General features: G+C 43.6%; 1 protein-coding gene across 6 annotated transcripts in view; it reads left to right on the top strand.

The window, feature by feature from the left end:
- efr3a (EFR3 homolog A (S. cerevisiae)) overlaps positions 1-19,580 on the top strand; it is a 235,163-nt gene that overhangs the window by 46,067 nt on the left and 169,516 nt on the right. For 3 of the 6 annotated variants that reach the window (XM_072467857.1, XM_072467854.1, XM_072467855.1), the window contains exon 3: positions 9,240-9,377. The exons of 2 other annotated variants lie outside the window; for them this stretch is intronic. In XM_072467857.1, coding sequence (XP_072323958.1) covers positions 9,287-9,377 — 91 coding nt within the window. In that variant the 5' untranslated portion in view covers positions 9,240-9,286. Of the gene's footprint in view, positions 1-9,239; positions 9,378-19,580 lie in introns of those variants that run through there. One more of the 6 variants, XM_072467860.1, reaches the window with a different exon arrangement.

Genomic DNA, 19,580 nt, shown 5'->3' with positions numbered 1-19,580 from the left:
CCTCGCCGGGCGCTCGCCCCCCCCCCTCGCCGGCGCTCGCCCCCCCCCTCGCCGGCGCTCGCCCCCCCTCGCCGGCGCTCGCCCCCCCCTCGCCGGCGCTCGCCCCCCTCGCCGGCGCTCGCCCCCCCCTCGCCGGCGCTCGCCCCCCCCTCGCCGGCGCTCGCCCCCCCTCGCCGGCGCTCGCCCCCCCCTCGCCGGCGCTCGCCCCCCCCTCGCCGGCGCTCGCCCCCCCCTCGCCGGCGCTCGCCCCCCCTCGCCGGCGCTCGCCCCCCCCTCGCCGGCGCTCGCCCCCCCCTCGCCGGCGCTCGCCCCCCCTCGCCGGCGCTCGCCCCCCCTCGCCGGCGCTCGCCCCCCCTCGCCGGCGCTCGCCCCCCCCCTCGCCGGCGCTCGCCCCCCCCTCGCCGGCGCTCGCCCCCCCTCGCCGGCGCTCGCCCCCCCCTCGCCGGCGCTCGCCCCCCCTCGCCGGCGCTCGCCCCCCCTCGCCGGCGCTCGCCCCCCCCTCGCCGGCGCTCGCCCCCCCCTCGCCGGCGCTCGCCCCCCCCTCGCCGGCGCTCGCCCCCCTCGCCGGCGCTCGCCCCCCCTCGCCGGCGCTCGCCCCCCCTCGCCGGCGCTCGCCCCCCCTCGCCGGCGCTCGCCCCCCCTCGCCGGCGCTCGCCCCCCCCTCGCCGGCGCTCGCCCCCCCTCGCCGGCGCTCGCCCCCCCTCGCCGGCGCTCGCCCCCCCCCTCGCCGGCGCTCGCCCCCCCTCGCCGGCGCTCGCCCCCCCCTCGCCGGCGCTCGCCCCCCCTCGCCGGCGCTCGCCCCCCCTCGCCGGCGCTCGCCCCCCCCTCGCCGGCGCTCGCCCCCCCTCGGGTAGCCTGCCGCCGGTAGTGGGGAAAATGCGAGAGTCCATTAAAATAGATTTAATAGCTGAGTACTTAGAAAATAGTGGCAAGATTGGACAGTGTCAGCATGTATTTATGAAAGGGGAATCCTGCTTGACATATCTACTGGAGTTCTTCGAGAATCTAATTAGTGGAGTTGATGAGGGGGAAGCCTGTGGATGTGGTTTATTAGGACTCTCTGAAGGTTTTTGACAAAGTCCCACATAAGAGATTAATGTGTAAAATTAAAGTGCATGGTATTGGGGTTACTGGTTTGAGATTGATAGGAAAATGATTGACAGGAAACGAAGACTAGGATTTTCCAAATGGCAGGCAGTGACTAATGGGCGTACTGCAGAGTGCCAGGATGCCAGCAATTCACATTATATATTAATGATTTAGATGAGGGAACTAAATGTAATACCTCCAAATTTGTAGGGGGAGGGGAGAGGAGAGTGAGCTGTGAGGAGGATGCAGAGATGCTTCAGTGTGATTGGTCATGTTGAGTGAGTGGGCGAATGAATGCCATACAGTATAATTTGGATAAGTATGAAGTTATCCACTTTGATAGCAAAAACAGATTATCTGAATGGCCATAAATTAGGAGAGGGGAATTTCCAATGAGCCTTAGGTGTCCTAGTATACCAGTTGCTGAAAGTAAGCATGCAGGTGCAGCAGGAGGTAAAAAGGGATATCGTATATTGGCCTTCATAGTGAAAGGATTAGACTACAGGAGAAGGGATGTTTTGCTGAAATTATGGTCTCCTTATGTGAGGAAGGTTGTTCTTGCTATAGAGGGAGTGCAGCTAAGGTTTGCCAGACTGATTCCTGGGATGGTGGACTGATGTGTGAGTCGAGATTGAGTCGCTTAGGATTATATTCACTGGAGTTTAGAAGAATGAGGGGGGAATCTTGTCGAAACCTACGAAATTCTAACAGGAGTAGACTGGGTAGATGCAGGAATGATGTTCCTGATTGGGGGGGGGGGGGGGGTCCAGAACTCCAGGTCATAATCTAAGGATATCGGATGAGGAGATATTTCTTCACCCAGAGAATGGTGAGCCTATGAAATTTTCAACACAGAAAGCAGTTGAGGCCAAAACATTGTATGTTTTCAAGAAGGAGTCAAATAAAGCTCTTGGGGTTTAAGGGATCAAGGGATCAAAGGATATGAGGGGAAAGTGGGGATCAGGTTAACAAGTTGGATGATCAGCCATGATCGTAATGAATGGTGGAGCATGCTTAAAGGGCTGAATGGTCTACTTATGCCCCCCATTTTCTATGTTTCTAAATAGAACAGCTATCCTTCCTTGACTATCATGCATGGTTGAACCAGCTCACAGATGCATTATTAGGACAAACTCGGGGAGGTACTCTGTACTAATAATGTTTCTCACTGCCGCAGAAGTCTGAGGGATCTTGAGATGTATGTTTAAACATGCACTCTTTATTGGTAGTCTTCAAATACTTACAGTTCCAGTTTACTGTTGTGCATGGTGCTGTTCACCATGCTGGCTGCTTGCTTACAGAATTTTGTTCTAGACTGTTCTCTCAGATATCCTTACCATGTGATTCTGTGCATCACACCTTGGGCAGAGCTGTTCACCAGTCTCATGTTAACCTTTGCTCTGCAGAACACCTTTCCAGTATATTGCATTCCATTCAGGTACATAATACAACACCCTCTAGCTCAGTGATGATAGAACTCTAGTTTTTGTGTTGCTCGGAGAGGTCATGCTTCTTGGCCACTGGGGTATTAAACTGAGCTGCTGTGCTCTCTGGATGTATGTAAATTGAACATGTAGGGCTCAAGGTACAGCTGTTTGAGAGAAAATGTTAAATCACATGTTCCCGCATGTGAATGCAACCAAGCTAATATTTCTACCACAAAGCACTTATGATGCAAGCAGTGGGATGCTGGTGTGATTTGATATCAAGAGATAGCACTAAAGCAATTTTGGGTGTAAAAAGTGATTGCTGAGAGTGAAGCAATTTTCTGAGTGCAATCCACATGATCTATTCATCACAGAGGAGTTAAAAGCAAAATTCATTACCGACTGCTTTAGTATTCTAAAATCATCCCATCGGGGAGGATTTGGTGACGGTTGAGAACGCGATAAATGCTCGCTGATAACTCTGAAGCACTTGTGCCTCTCGGCACCCTGCGTTCTCGGTTGTTACTCCCAACAAATGTGACTTTTGAATCCATTGTTAGTTGTTGAGGAATTTCTTACGCCTGGATTACTGACTGATAATGGTGTTAATGAATTCTGCATGGGAGAAAGGTGTAGTTCGTTAGTGAGGAAGGTGTTTTGGTAAATGTATCCAAATGAGCAGACTGAGGCATACGAAGTGTATTGTGTAACTGGTTTGATGTGTGGTTGCTTACTCGGATCTTAGAATAGATTTTGTTTTTCATTGATGGACCTGCCAACTAGCCATAATTAGAGTTTAGAAAAAAAACACAATTAAAGTGACTTAAAGTGAAATATTGGGTAATTCATGACTTTTTTTTAAGCAAAAGTCTACTTTAGTTAGCAAGAGTAGGCTGTATCTGGTGGCAATGGCATAAAGGCTACAGTAGCAGTTTGACGTAAGCAATCTGGCTAAAAGGAAAAATGGAATCTTGCTCAATGAAGTGATAGAGTTTGTGTGCAGGTTTGAGATTAGGTTTCTTAAGCTGATTGACATCTTGGCTCGCCTACACCAAGTTCCTTCAGACAGAACTTTCCAAACCCACAACCACTAGCATCTAAAACAATGGTTCTCAACCTTTTTTCTGTATGCGGACCAAAGATCATCATCAAATGCTCTTGCAGACCACAATGTACACGAGCCGTTTTAAACATTTTACATAGCCTACGGCTGGCATCAAACTTGTATATCAACAGGTATTAGAAAACAGCTATTTTTAATAGTTTATGATGCCCACTCACAAATACATTGTGGACTATATTACACCAGGATGTTTGTGAAGCAACTTACATTGTGATTATGAGACATACAGGTGCCCAAGGTTCCCCTCCCAGGTCACTCGCCATATTAACTTGGAAATATATTGCTGTTCCTTCACTGTCACTAGGTCAAAATCCTGAACTCCCTCCTTAACAGCATACACCACATGGACTGCAGCAGTTCAAGAAGGCAGTTCACCATCACCACCTTAAGGGCAACTAGGGAGGGCAATAAATGCTAGTCTAGCCAGCGACATCCACATCCTGTAAATTAAAAGAAAAAACATTCATACAAGTGACTTGGGATACTGTGAACAATAATGTTACACTTGTGTGATATCAAACATAATGTGATATAAATTGACATGATCCAGGATGAATAATTCTCAGGTGTATAAATTAAAAGGATAATGCCTGCTGGTGATGCATCCCAAAGAAGGGGACCTGTTGGAGGAGGGTGATGCACATGAACAACCAACGGGAACCACTAGCTGCCACCAAGGTTTGTCTTGGGTTTGGGGTAGATGTGGCATCTTTTGGATTTGCCTGTTACCCTAAGAATGCTCGCATCGACTGTTATCCGTAACAATCTTTGTTTATTTACAGATGTACATTTCGGTACTCTACAGATCTGTTATTGATCATGTGACCGTACATCAGTAGTTACAACCATATCAGATGCTCCAGATGTTAACCCTTTACTCGACAGATGGTGTGTTCAACCAAGTTGAATTCTGTCGAAAAATCGGGAAGTGGGAAGGATAAGAAACCACTATTTCTCAGTTCTCAGTGGATTCTTATGCTAATTGAAGGTGGAATTAAACTTTGGACAAAATTAGTAGTTTTTTGTGATTTTGCAGTGCTCACTTGTCATTTATTTTATGTTCATAGTGTAATGCAATAGAAGCTCAATTAGGTGGTAAATTGTGACAATGAATCCATGTTTCTGGAGTCAAAAAGGAGCTTCTGACCAGTTGAAATTTCTTCTGGAAATTATATTTTTTACAGTAAATGAACTGGGTTCCAGTGAAGTATTTTAAGTATAAATACAGTATTGGTGTTAACTCTTCAGTTGCTGCACTTCAATTTTTTTTTTGGCAAACTAGTATTAGATCCACAATTTTGCGTTTAATGGATTAGGGTAGCATTACCCAGAATTTGTTTTATGCTAAGAAAAGTGATCATTTGAGATGTAAATCTAAATTGTAGGTCGAATCTGCAGGAAGATTGCTGTACCCAAGGATGGACAACATTTTACTTAACTTATTTTCTTGAATAAATTCATCACAAAAGACAGGAAAATATGACTTTTTTTTGGATTAGTGAGGTAGGTCTTCATAGCACCTGGCATTGATCTACAATCTTTCTGGAAAACAGATGGATGTTCGACACAGGAAAAGGGCATTCTGGGCTTTGTAACAAAGCTCTGTTTTACCGGTAACATAGTGGTTAGCACAATGACTTCACAGCGCCAGTGACCCAGGTTCGATTCTCGGCTTGGGTCACTGTCTGTGCGGAGTCTGCACGTTCTCCCCGTGTCTGTGTGGGTTTCCTCCGGGTGCTCTGGTTTCCTCCCACAAGTCCCGAGAGACGTGCTATTACGTAATTTGAACATTCTGAATTCTCTCTCCGTGTACCTGAACAGGCGCTGGAATGTGGCGAATAGGGGCTTTTCACAGTAACTTCATTGCAGTGTTAATGTCAGCCTACTTGTGACAATAAAAATTATTACATGCCCGAATGCAAACTGGAGCATTTCCTGCTGCCAATTTTATTTTCTCAAATAGTAATCCATTCAGTCTGTTTAAACTGGATGAATGTGACTAGTCAATAATCTGTATATGCTGTTTTGTTTCTACCAATACAAGTGGTATACTATATTTCAGACTTGCAGCACTTCCAAGTTGTTTCACCACACTTGTGTTATTTTTTAACAAATGATTTGAACAAGGGCAGGTGTTGCACAATTAACACCAATATCACTTTTATACAAGAGAGAGATCTTGTTGTTAAGGTGCCATTTTGTAACATGCATGCTGCTCATGAATGTGTTTGCCAACCCATTTGAGTTTACCTTGCGTAAGATACATCACCCCCAGTATCATTGAGTTGACCTTGCTGCTTAAGCATATTAACCAGATGAGCATCTTCTGAAATGTCGATGAAGCAAACAAATGTTCCTTCTTTAGTTGCAGTCTATTATTCCCTATTGTAGCCAAATGTGAGTTACAATCTGCTTCAATTTTGTGGAAATATGTATTCAGTAACATTTCCATGAACAAAGGAATCTGGATTAACTTTTTTTAAATCTTAAATTGTTACTTAGGAGGAGCAGTTTTATGGTATAACTGTAGCATTCCAAATATTGTAAAAGTTCTCTGCACCAGAGAAACACATCAGAGCTTGTGTTTGCATTACTGCTTTGCATCGCAGAAAGTTCTGATATGAGCAAACATGCATTTGTTTTTAAATAATTCCACCATTAGATATCTACACATGAGTATTCTGGGTTTCCTTATCACAGAATTGTTGTGGTGCAGAAGGAGGTCATTGGCCCATCTGGCACCAACTGAGCATTATGACTTTGTGCCTTTCCCCTGCCTTTTACCCATACCCCTGCCTTTTACCCATACCCCTGCACATTGTCGCCACACTACCAGAAGGATGTGGAGGCTTTAGAGAGGGTGCAGAAGGGATTTACCAGAATGTTGCCTGGTATGGAGGGCATTAGCTATGAGGAGCGGTTGAATAAACTCTGTTTGTTCTCACTGGAACGATGGAGGTTGAGGGGCGACCTGATAGAGGTCTATAAAATTATGAGGCATAGACGGAGCGGATAGTCCGAGGCTTTTCCCCAGGGTAGAGGGGTCAATTACTAGGGGGCATAGGTTTAAGGTGCGAGGGGCAAGGTTTAGAGTAGATGTATGAGGCAGGTTTTTTACGCAGAGGGTAGTGGGTGCCTGGAACTCACTACCAGAGGAGGTGGTGGAAGCAGGGACGATAGTGACATTTAAGGGGCATCTTGACAAATACATGAATAGGATGGGAATACAGGGATACGGACCCAGGAAGTGTAGAAGATTGTAGTTCAGTCGGGCAGCATGGTCGGCACGGGCTTGGAGGGCTGAAGGGCCTGTTCCTGTACTTTGTTCTTTCTGTTCAGGTAACCTTTTGTATACCTCAGTTGAACCTGGCTCCATCACAATTCCATGCAGTCTATTCCAGACCTGAACCACTCTTCATGTGAAAAAGTTTTTTCTCACTTTCCATTTGCTTCTTTTGCAAATCACCGTAAATCAGTCCCCTCCCTTTGAATGTTTTACAAGGAGAGACAGTTTCTCCCTATCTACTCTGTCCAGCCCCCTCATGATTTTGAGCATCTCTATCAAATCTCCTCTTATTAGCCTTCTCTCTGCTAAGAGAACAGCTCCAACCTCTCCTAAATATTCTCATAACTGAAGTTTTTTTTATCTATAGAACCATTCCTGTAAACCTCTTCTGTGCACTCCAACAAGTTCACATCCTTCCTTTAGTGTGGTGCCCAATACTCCTCCAGCTGAGGTCTAACTAGTGTCTTGTATATCCGTTTGCCCTACAAATCTTGTCTCTTGGCACTTAATACCTATACAAAATGAGTTTTTTCTTTGTTACAATACTGACCTGAATTTGGTGACGATATATCTTTTTATATGAGAAAGTTGTAATGGCTGAGTTTGCAATATCAAAACAAGATTAGCGCGTGGCCTTTTAGGTGTTCTCCCAAATCTTGTAAGAACTAGACAATTCATGCAATCTGATTTTGCAGCACTCCTAATTGCTTTGTGATTGATTAAAACATTCATGCCTTTGTTACCAATAAAATCTTTATTCTCTCCCCACTTTGCCCTTTCTCACTACCGTGGTCCCATATTTTCACCTTCCAAGTCGAAGGTGGCAGACCTTAGTGCACCTGGGGCTCAACTTATTTAACTAGTCTTTCACAGTCCGATCTAGTTGGACTGTAGAAAATTGGGCCTTGCTTTCCTCTATCAAAATTGTTGGCTATTGCAAGGTCATCTTCAAATGGAAAGATAATCTCTGACTTTTTTCTCTCCACAATCGTGCTTAAATCACAACCAAACAGAGGTGTGAGGAGCTCATGGACCTCTTGTCAATATGACTGATACCATCACAATACCCACCAATCCAAGGTTTACGTGAAAAGGACGACAAACCGTAATAGAATTATGACCAGCTAAATGTTTTCGTGTAAGGTCAGCTGGGCAATAAATATTGAGCAAGTCGCTTGGAAATTGCCTTTGCCCTTCTTTGAAATAGTGCTTTGAGATCTTTTTCATCCATTTCAGAGGTCAGGCAAAGGTTTGGATTAACATCTCAACAGAAAGACTATACCTCCAATGGCACAGCACCCTCTCATTACTGTAATGATGGATCCGCTTAAATTGTCCTCCAATCTCTGCGGTGACCCACAGTATCCTGACGTCGAAGTTGAGAGTACTCCACTGACACCAGCACATAGACTGTCTTAATGTGGAATAGTTCCTGATATGAAGTTGCAGAACTTCCAAGATGCAAAAATGCAGTGTTGAAAGTCAAAATATGCTGAAGGCCATGGTGCCCTTGATGTTCATTCTGAAATCTCAACTGTAAACTTAAAAGGATGTCGGGTGCGCGAGATGTTTGAATTTGGTGTGTTTTGGGCATGTGTCTGATACTGCATGTACCTGTTGCCAGTTTGAATATGCTTTTTAAATCTTTGGCTTGGATGATCTTTTAATTAGACATGTGTTTCCACTACTGTATTAGTTTTTTCCTAGTTGGCTTGTAGTTTTGAGATTGCACCCTGTAGATCTAGCACAAGTTGATATATAATTCTGTATTGCTCATTTGACTTGAAGCATGTTGCTGTTCCCTATAGTTTGGTATTCCTAAAGAATCCTTGTGCGCTTTTCAGTCTAATCCTTCAAATTCTATTTATAGCAGAGGAGGTAGGCAACTTATGGTAATTGTAAAATGTGGATGGAGTTCTTTCCTATGGTTGTTCAGGATAACATTACTGGTACTTGACCTCCCAAGGTGACAAGAGTCAAAAAGATTGGTATAAATGGCCCATTCCAAATCTGCTTAATTGAAAAGCAAAACTCCACATTTGGTGAGCATGTAATTAAATGTTTTAAATTCATTTTCTCAGCTGGGGAAACTTTCTTATTTAAATTTCAGATTGACACAAGACCAATATATTGCTCATTCTAAAAGTGGAGCTTTTAACATTCAGTAATCACCATTACATTTTGAGGTCTTGTATCCCCAGTTTTGACATCCTGTTTGTCTAGTCAGTGGCCATAGCTGATGTCTAACTGATATACTCATCTAGTGTTACTGTAACCAGATCATCTGTCTGACTGTGGGTATACAATTCTGTAGGTGCAGTGAAATCTAAGTCTTAAGTCTGAAGCTACAGAGTGTACAGGATGCGAAGGTATATTCAGGTACCAAGAGCTGAACCTGAACAAGTCTACAGGTTTAACACTGGGTGGGAACCAAGATCCGTGCTGTCTTGTGGTAAGTTAGAATAATATACCTTATATTTATCCTGCACTTTATCTAGATTTATATGATAAAACAGTATTTATGTGGGATATGTAATTAGTTTGATATCTGAAAAATTAGGATATTAACATTCTCTCACAAGAAACCCTACAAAATACAATGGACTGATTTTAGACAAGTCTGTTATGTATAAAACTTTTAAACATTTGGACTAAAATATTTTGAATACACTATTGAGTTTCTGCAATGTGTAGATCTCCCATATTATTTGGAAAAGCCAGAGGATACTGTTGTTCAGTGTTTTTCGAGTTCTCCCGATCTTGCACTGAAGTTACAATGGATGATCGGAGAATCCGGTGGGAATTCCAGATGGATATGTGTTGCAATATATATCGTTTGATGAATTCTTAAAAGTAGCCTTACATATATTAGTTGCATAGCTGTGCATAGTTTTTTCAGCAGAAATATGCCATTTGGCCAACTTTGCCGTTCGTGTCTACCATGCCAAATCCTTCCGTGAAGACATCTTTTAGTCTTGCAACAAAAAGAGCTCCAACCAATTCAATCTTTACTGCTGGATATAATCTCTCTATTCTAGTGTCATTCCAGTAACCCTTATTGGCACCTCCTCCAGTGCCTCTGTTCTTTTATCACGCTGTTTACAATTTTCAAGTGTGGGCTAACCCACAGTTCTGTGTAACTTAATTTTTGCCCTTTTCAATTCTATACATCTAGGAATAAATTCAGTGCTTTTTCATGCCTTATTGGCGACGTGTGTCGTTACTTTTTGTGCTTTGTGTATTTGTAGTTCCAGGTTCTTCTATTCCTCTACTGCATTTAGATACTTATTTTGCAAGGAGTGTGTGGCCTCCTTATTTTTTTCAGCCAAAATGTACCACTTCATTGTGTTTCCATATGCATTTGGTGATCCATATTGCATTTGCCAATTACATTTCCATTCGACAAGTTTATTAATGTCTTTCTGTATTTTGTTGTAGTCCTCTTCTGCAATAACAACACCCACAATTTTGATGTTATTTACAAGTTTTGAAATGGTACTTTGGGGTAAAGAAATCCAATTGTTCATGTACGTGATGAATAGCAGTGAATTCCAGCACTAACCCATGACCCTTTCCAACTTTTTTTTAAACCTGTATTTGTCATTTTTTTCCCTCCCATATTATAGCTTGGTTACTATCCATTCTCATACTTGTTCATGACCTCTTATGTTCTGATTTTGGTCTTGAGTCTACAACACAATCTTGATTGAAGGCTTTTTGGAATTCTAAACGTATGTTCATTATCCTTATCTGCCTTTCTCTTGCAACTTCAAAACATTAGCTAAGCATAATTTCCCTTTTGAAATATGTGCTAACTACTCAATTTCTAAATGTTTTTCTATTGCTACGTAAGGATATCTCCTCCCTAACTTTTAATTTGCTAACAATCAGGACCAGGGTTTTATTCTCTAAGGTTGATTAGTTAATCTATTATCCACTTCTTGCTACTTTAAATGTCTTGAACTTTTATTCTAACGTCAATTCCACCATCTTGATCTCCCTAGTAAATACTGAGGTAAAGTAATTATTTGATGTCTGTGATTTTACTGCTAATACCATAGTTTACCATGTCTGTTTCCTAAGGCTGTATCCCTTGATTTTTATTTTTTTATTTGAAGAATGCTTCACTATTTTTTACGATCCTTGGCAATTTAATTTTGTAGTTTCGTCTTGCCTTCTGAGTGTTTTTAGGTGTTTTGTATTCCCTTTTGCCATTCTCTCTATTTTTGTCTCTGTACTTAATGTATACCTTTTCTTTTAGCTTCAAGTTTGCCCTTTATGTCTTTATTCATCCATGCTGTGCCCTTACTGGCTAGTTTGTTCTTGATTTTCAGTGAGATATATTTCTCTGGACCCTCTTAATCACCCCCATATTAAATGTTCCCCATTGCTGACCTAGTTCAGTAAAATTTTCCAGTTTACGTTCCTTAATTCCATTGTCATCTTTTTATCAGCCCCACCACTCCGCTGTATTACTTTGGTCTTTGTCTTATGCCCTTTGCAATCTTAAACTGTATGATGTTTATTTCCCCCTATGTTTCTTATATCTGTTCTAGTTAATTTCCCATTACTAGCTCCAGCTGTGCTCCCTCTTTTAATATGCTGGTTAACTGTGGTAAATAAGGAAAAGGTGTCAAATTTATTTTGTAGATTTTTTGTTTGTTCTGTCCAGCTGGTTACTGTGCATAATTTCTGGTGACAGATGGATGGGCAGTTGGGCCATTGGAAGATGACAATTTTTGCGAGAAGTGTTGCTTTTAGTTCTCAACTATAATATTGTTATGGTTGGCAGTGTGTTTTGGTTGTAGCAGTCGGATGTAGCAGTGACCTTGATTGAATGCACCAGGGATGATGTCCGACCTCTCTGTTATGTGCGTGTGTGCTGACATGTCTGCTGCCATATGTAACATTCCCTTAACTATTACACAGGAAATGTGTATAAAATGTATTTTGTACGGACAGCTTTCATATGATGGATCTTATGGTTCCTGTGCATTATTTGTTGCTATCATAGTTTGTTCCATTAATAAGGAAGTTGTTACTGGAAAATCCAAAGCATTATCTCTGAATTGTTAGTGCTGGAGGCCAATCGTCCATCTTGTCTACACCAGCTCTCCGAATGAGCAATTCCCAGAGCAATTCTCTTGTCTTCTCCTTGTAACCCTGCATGTTCTTCTTTTCAGATGACTGTCTAATACCCTTTTGAATGCCTTGATTGAACCTACCTCCACCATCTCGCAGTACATTCTAGACATTAGCCGTTTGCTGTGTGAAAAAGTTTCTTTCATATCACTGTTTATTTTGCCAATTAGTTCAAACCTGTACCGCCTCATTCTTGATCCTTTCATGAATGGGGAACAGTTTCTCCATATCTGCTCTGTCCAGACCCCTCATGATTTTGAATGCATCTCCTTTTTCCAAGGAAAGCAGTCCTAACTTCTCCAATGTATCTTCATAACTGAAACTCCTCATCTCAGCAACCATACTTGTAAATCTTTCTGCACTCTCCCCATTACCTTCACATCTTTCCTGAAGTGCGGCATCCAGAACTGGATGCAATACTTTTAACTGAGGCCAAACAAGTTCAATATAACCACCTTGCACTAGAATTATTTGCCCCTATTAAGAAAACCTAGGATACTGTACGATTCATTAACTGCTCTTTCAACCTGTTCTTGATGACATCTGCATAAATACACCCAGGTCCCTTCGCTCCTGCACCCTTTTAGAGTTGTAGCTTTTATTTTATGTTGTGCCAATTCTTTCTTTGAGTCGCAATCACCCTTGTGGGGGGTGTGGGAACGGTGGTGGTGTGCTTAGGCAGGTGATTGGGGAGTGCAGTTGTGGGGTCCAGTGGTTAGATGTCTCAGGAGTTAGAAGTGGTTTTATTCCTTCTGACCTTTCCTGGGCAACAATTCTCCAAAAACGTGGAAGCCATCTGAAGTTTCGTGTTTCGGATGGTTTCAGATGCAGGATAATTTCCGAATGGAATTTGAAAATTCCTGGGCAATTCCCATGCAGTCCTTGCGTGGGGACTTCCAGGATGTCCTCCAGCTCATCTTCAGGACTTCCACCAGTGCATCTTCAGGATACGACTCTGGAGAATGGAAGGTCTGGGCCATCGTGTCTCCATGTTCTTCCTACCAAAATGAATCACTTCATATTGAACTTCATCTGCCACCTGTCTGCCCACTTGACCAACTTTTATCGATGTAATTTTGAAGGTCTACACTATCCTCCTCAAGATTTACCAAGTTTCGTATCGGCCACAAACTTGAAGTTGGGCCGTGTGTGCCAAGTTCTAGATCATTAATGTCAAAAAAAGCAAGGGTCCCAACACTGACCCCTGGGAAATTCCACTACAAACCTTCTTCCTCCAGCCCAAAAAACATCCATTAACTATTTGGTTGTGTATTTTCTCAGCCAATTTCATATCCTTCTTGATACTGTCCCTTTTATTCCTTGAACTAACATTGCTGACAAGTCTGTGATGTGGCACTGTATGAAATTCTTTTTGGAAATACATGTATACCACATAGAGAACATTTCCCTTCCCAACCACTTTAAAAAAAAAAACTCAAGTCAGCTGAACACAATTTTCCTTCAATAAATCCATGCAGGTGTTCTTTAATTAACCTGCATTTGTCCATGTGATGGTTAATTTTGTCACAGATTATCATTTCTCAAAGTTTCCCCACTACCAAATTTAAACTGATTGGTCTGTAGTTGTTGGGCTTACAAAAGAACAATAGAACATTACAGCGCAGTTCAGGCCCTTCGGCCCTAGATGTTGCGCCGACCTGTGAAACCAATCTAAAGCCCATCTACACTATTCCATTATCATCCATATGTTTATCCAATGACCATTTAATTGCCCCTAATGTTGGCGAGTCCACTACTGCAGGCAGGGCATTCCATGCCCCTGCTACTCTCTGAGTAAAGAACCTACCTTTGACAAGTCCTATATCTATCTCCCCTCAATTTAAAGCTATGTCCCCTCGTGCTAGCCATCACCATCCGAGGAAAAAGGTTTTCACTGTCCACCCTATCTAATCCTCTGATCATCTTGTATGCCTCAATTAAGTCACCTCTTAACCTTCTTCTCTCTAACGAAAACAGACTCCAGTCCCTCAGCCTTTCCTCATAAGATCTTCCCTCCATACCAGGCAACATCCTGGTAAATCTCCTCTGCACCCTTTCCAATGCTTCCACATCCTTCCTATAATGCGGCGACCAGAACTGCACGCAATACTCCAAATGCGGCAGCACCAGAGTTTTGTACAGCTGCAAAATGACCTCATGGCTCCGAAACTCAATCCCTCTACCAATAAAAGTTAACACGCCGTATGCCTTCTTAACGACCCTCTCAACCTGGGTGGCAACTTTCAGGGATTTATGTACATGGGCACCAAGATCTCTCTGCTCATCCACACTACCAAGAATCTTACCATTAGCCCAGTACTCTGTATTCCTGTTATTCCTTCCAAAATGAATCACCTCACACTTTTCTGCATTAAACGCCATTTGCCACTTCTCAGCCCAGCTCTGCAGCTTATCTATGTCCCTCTGTAACCTGCAACATCCTTCCGCACTGTCCACAACTCCACCGACTTTAGTGTAATCTGCAAATTTACTCACCCATCCTTCTACGCCCTCCTCCAGGTCATTTCTAAAAATAACAAACAGCAGTGGTCCCAAAACAGATCCTTGTGGTACACCACTAGTAACTGGACTCCAGGCTGAACATTCCCATCAACCACCACCCTCTGTCGTCTTCCAGCTAGCCAATTTCTGATCCAAACCACTAAATTACAGTTGCATCATTTGAAAAAGGGTATGATTTTTGCAATTTTTTAGTCCTCAATCTTACGCCTATCCAATACCATTGCTATATTAATGCCCTTTTTCACCAATACTTGGGTAATAACATCTTTCTTGGTAAAGACAGATGCCAAGTTGTTATGACCCCCTGGGCTAGGGCGAGGTCAATTCCAGCTCCCCCTCAACCTGGAGTCGCAACAATTGAATTAACAAATAACTTTTAGAATTCTTAATTTGGCACTTGGCTGCCCAATAATTGCAGTTAACAGGTTTGTAAATAACAAGAGCTATGATGAAATGTACAGCAAGTGCAACTGGTTAACTATTACCTAATTGCTGATCCCCCACTTTAACTTGCGCCCCACCCTATATATTTTATACACACACACACCAAACAAAGAGAGGGTGAATAATAAGTAAAAGGGAAAAAGAGTTTTTGTTTCAGATGGTTGCGTTTAGTACACTCCTTTAAGTAGGCTTTCCGTTTTGTACTGGTTTTAACTGTAGACTAGATTCAGTCCCACTCAGGCAGGATCCAATCACCACATATTAGCGGGCAGAATACAGCCTTTTGGCCAATTCATTGGTCACCAGCCAACTAATCAAACCGATTCCCCCCCACCTCTCTCAGGTTCCACAAAGCCTTGGTTTGTCTGTCCAAAGCTAACAGTGTTCTCGGTTGCAACTTTTGAATTCCTTTCTTCCCCTGCTCGACTTTAAAGTACATGTCCATTTAACATCCATGGGTCAAAATGATAACAGCAAAAATAGAGAAAGGGGAAATAAGGAAATCAACATGAAGGACTCTTACAAAGTATTAATTTAATACTTCAGCTATGCTCTCTGCCTCCATCAGTAAATCCTATTTTTGTCTAATTGGCCGTACTTCTCTTACAATCCTTTTACTATATATATTAGCCTATATATTAAAGGCTTTGGAATTCCTTTCATTGTTGGTTTCTGGTCTCTTTTTTTATATTCACTCTTTGCTTCTCTTATTTGCTTTTTCACCTTCCTTCTGAAATTTCTGTATTCACCCTGGTTCTTAATTGTGCTTTCTACCTGACATTGTCATTCGCACAATTTTTCTTCTTCTTTCTTACTTTATTTTGCCTTTGTCATTCACGGAGCTTTGAATTTGTTAGCCTTAACCTTTCTCTTTGCGAGAAAACACATTGACTGTACCTGAACGTTCGAAGGGAGCCCATTATTCAGCCACCATCTTTCCTGCCACCCTTTGACTCCCAATTTATTCGACCCAGGTCCATTTTTATTCCATTGAAGTTGCTGATTCCCTATTTAATTATTCTTACTCCAGATTGTTCTTTGTCCTTTTCCATTGTCGCTTACATCGTTTTGATACAATGATCACTGTCACTGTGGAGACAAAGTCCCGTATTCACATAGAGGATACCTTCCATCGTGTTGTGTGGCCCTACCACCATGTCTAATGGGGTAGACTTCGAACAGATCTAGCAACTCAAGACTGGGCATCCATGAGGCGCTGTGGGCCATCAGCAGCAGCAGAATTGTATTGAACCACAATCTGCAACTTCAGGGCCCACTCCACCATTGGCAACAGACCAGCGGATCAACCCTGGTTCAATGAAGAGTGCAGGCGAGCATGCCAGGAACATCATTAGGCATACAAAAAATGAGGTGTTGACCTGGTGAAGCTACAACACGGGACTAGTTGTGTGCCAAACAGCATAAGCAGCAAGTAATACAGAGCTAAGCGATTCCACAATAAATCCATCAGATCTAAGCCCTGCAGTCCTGCCACATCCAGCAGTGAATGGTGGTGGACAATTAAATAACTCACTGGAGGAGGAGGCTCCACAAATATCCCCATCCTCAATGATGGTGGGGCCCAGCACGTATGTGCAAAAGACGAGGCTGAGGCATTCGCAACAACCTGTAGCCAGAAGTGCCGAGTGGCTGATCCATCTCTGTCTCTCCGGAGGTCCTCAGCATCATAGATGTCAGTCCCACATGTGTGTCCTGTACATAAACAGGACAAATCCAACCCAGCCAATTACCACCCTATCCGTCTACTTTCCATCAGCAAAGTGATGGAAGGAGTCATCGAAGTGCTATCAAGCGGCACTTACTCAGCAAAAACCTGCTCACGGATGCTCATTTTGAGTTCTGCCAGTGTCACTCAGCTCCTGACCTCATTACAGCCTTGGCTCAAAAATGGACAAAAGAGCTGAATGCCAAAGGTGAGGTGAGAGTGACTGCACTTGACATAAGGCAGCATTTTCCCGAGTATGGCATCAAGGGGCCCTAATGAGTCAATGGGAATCAGGGGGGAAACTCCCTGCTGATTGGAATCATACCTGACACAAAGGAAGATGGTTGTGGTGGTTGGACGGCAATCATCTCAGCTCCAGGACATCACTGCAGGAGTTCCTCAGGATGTGTCCTAGGCCCAACCATCTACAGCCGCTTCATCAATGCCCTCCCGTCCATCATAAGGTCAGAAGTGGGGATGTTTGCGAATGTTCAGCACCATTCGCGACTCCTCAGATAATGAAGTAGTTCATGTCCAAATGCAGCAAGACCTCGACAATTTCCAGGCTTGGGCTGACAAGTGGCACGTTGCATTTGCGCCTTACAAGTGCCAAGCAATGACAATCTCCTACTCCTGCAAGAGAGGATCTAACTGTTGCCCCCCCCCCCCCCCAAACAAAAAGCCTGTCCACCATCTACAAGGCACAAGTCCGAGTGTAATTGAATACCATCCACTTATCTGGATGAGCGCAGCTCCAACACCACCCTCAAAAAGCTCAACGCCATCCAGGACACAGCAACCCGCATGATTGCTCCCCCTTCCACAAACAATCAAACCCTCCACACCACCGATTGACAGTGGCAGTCGGGTGTACCATCTACAAGATACACTGCAGGAAGCAAGGTTCCTTAGACAGCACCTTCCAAACCCACGACCACTACTGGTAGCACAGTGGTTGGCACTATTGCTTCACAGTGCAAGGGTCCCAGGTTCGTTTCCCGGCTTGGGTCACTGTCTGTGCGGAGTCTGCACGTTCTTCCTGTGTCTACTTGGGTTTCCTCCAAGTGCTCCAGTTTCCTCCCACAAGTCCCGAAGGATGTGCTTGTTAGGTGAATTGAACATTCGGAATTCTCCTTCTGTGTACCTGAACAGGCATTGGAATGTGGCGACTAGGGGCTTTTGACAGTAACTTCATTGCAGTGTTAATGTAAGCCTACTTGTGACAATAAAGATTATTATTTATCTAGAAGGACAAGAGCAGCAGATACCTGGGAACCCCACCACCTGGAGGTTTCCCTCCAAGTCATTCACCACCCTGACTTGGAAATATATCACCGTTCCTTCACTGTCACTGGGGAAACATCCTGTAACTCCCTCTCCAACAGCACAGTGGGTGTACTACACCTCAAGGAATGCAGTGGTTCAATAAGGTAACCCACCACCACCTTGTGAAGGCAATTAGGGATGGGCAATAAATGCTGGCCGAACCAGTGATGCCCATAACCCATAAATGAATTTTTAAAAAGTATCCGACTGACACTGGATTCACTTGGACACCAATGAACTAGGTCTAGTAGTGCCTCCTTTTGCATTGGACTGGAAACATACTACTGTAGAAAATGTTCCCAAACAAAGTCTAGCAACTCTTGTTCCTCTTTGCCCTTTACCCTACTCCTACCCAGCCTATATTTAGATAAAATCCCCCATTACAACTACTCTATAACTTTTGCACATCTTGGTAATTTCATTGCAAATGTGTTCCTCTCCATCCTTCCCACTATTTGATGGACTGTAGGTTACACCGAGTAATTGCACCTTTTTTGTTCTTCAGCTCCCGGTGCGGGGTGGGGGGGGGCAATCTTTCTCCAGCACTGCAACGTTCTCAGTACGGCTACATCTTCACCTTTTCTTCCTTTCCTGTGTTTTCTGAACATCTTTTTTCCAGGAATTTTTTACACCCAGTCTGCCCTTTGAGCTAGGTCTCTGTTACAGCCAAATTGTATTTCCACATGGCAATCTGTGTCTGCCTCCCCAATCTTATTTACCAGTAACACTCTGTCCATTCACCTACATGCACCGTAACCTTGAATTCAACGTTTATTACTTTCTCCCTTACTCTGACATCACCTATTAACTTATTTAGGGCTGTCTATCTCTCCCAGTATTCTCTGCACCTTGATATTACTCTCTGATGTCATCTCTGGTTCCAACACCCCTGCCAAGTTAGTTTAAACCCTCCCAATGGCATTGGTAAATTGTTCCACAAGGAACTCCGTCCCGGTTCTTTTAGGTGTAACTGGTCAAGCCTGTACCTGTCCCAACGTCCCCAGACCTGGTCCCAATGTCCTAGGAATCTAAAGGCCTCCCACCTTCACTTTCCAGCCATTCATTCATCTGCTTCATCCTCCTATTTCTTTACTCACTCGTGAATGATACTGGGAGTAACCCCGAGATTACTATTTTTGAGGTCCTGTTAACTGATTTCCTACCTAGCTCCCTAAATTCTGAAGGACCCATTCCACTTTATGTCCGTGTAATTTGTACCTTTGTAGACAATGATTGTTGGCTGTTCACCCTTCCTCCTCTTGATGCTTTGCAGCCACCTAGTGACATCCTTGACCCTGGCACCAACGATTCTGTGTTTGTGTCTGCGACTGCAGAAATGCCTGTCTACTAATTATCAAATCCCCTATCACTATTGCTGTCCCAGTCTTCCTTGTACTCTATTCTGCTGAGCTATCTCTGGTGCCATGCATATCTCTGGCTTTACTCCCCATATTCACCATCACTCATCAGTAGTCCGAACTGAATGTTGGTTGC

The sequence above is a fragment of the Scyliorhinus torazame genome, chromosome 11 (assembly GCF_047496885.1).
Source record: "Scyliorhinus torazame isolate Kashiwa2021f chromosome 11, sScyTor2.1, whole genome shotgun sequence".
Classification (NCBI taxonomy): domain Eukaryota; kingdom Metazoa; phylum Chordata; class Chondrichthyes; order Carcharhiniformes; family Scyliorhinidae; genus Scyliorhinus; species Scyliorhinus torazame.
The sequence above is the reverse complement of the archived record's forward strand: the minus strand, read 5'-3'. Positions and strand labels throughout refer to the sequence as shown.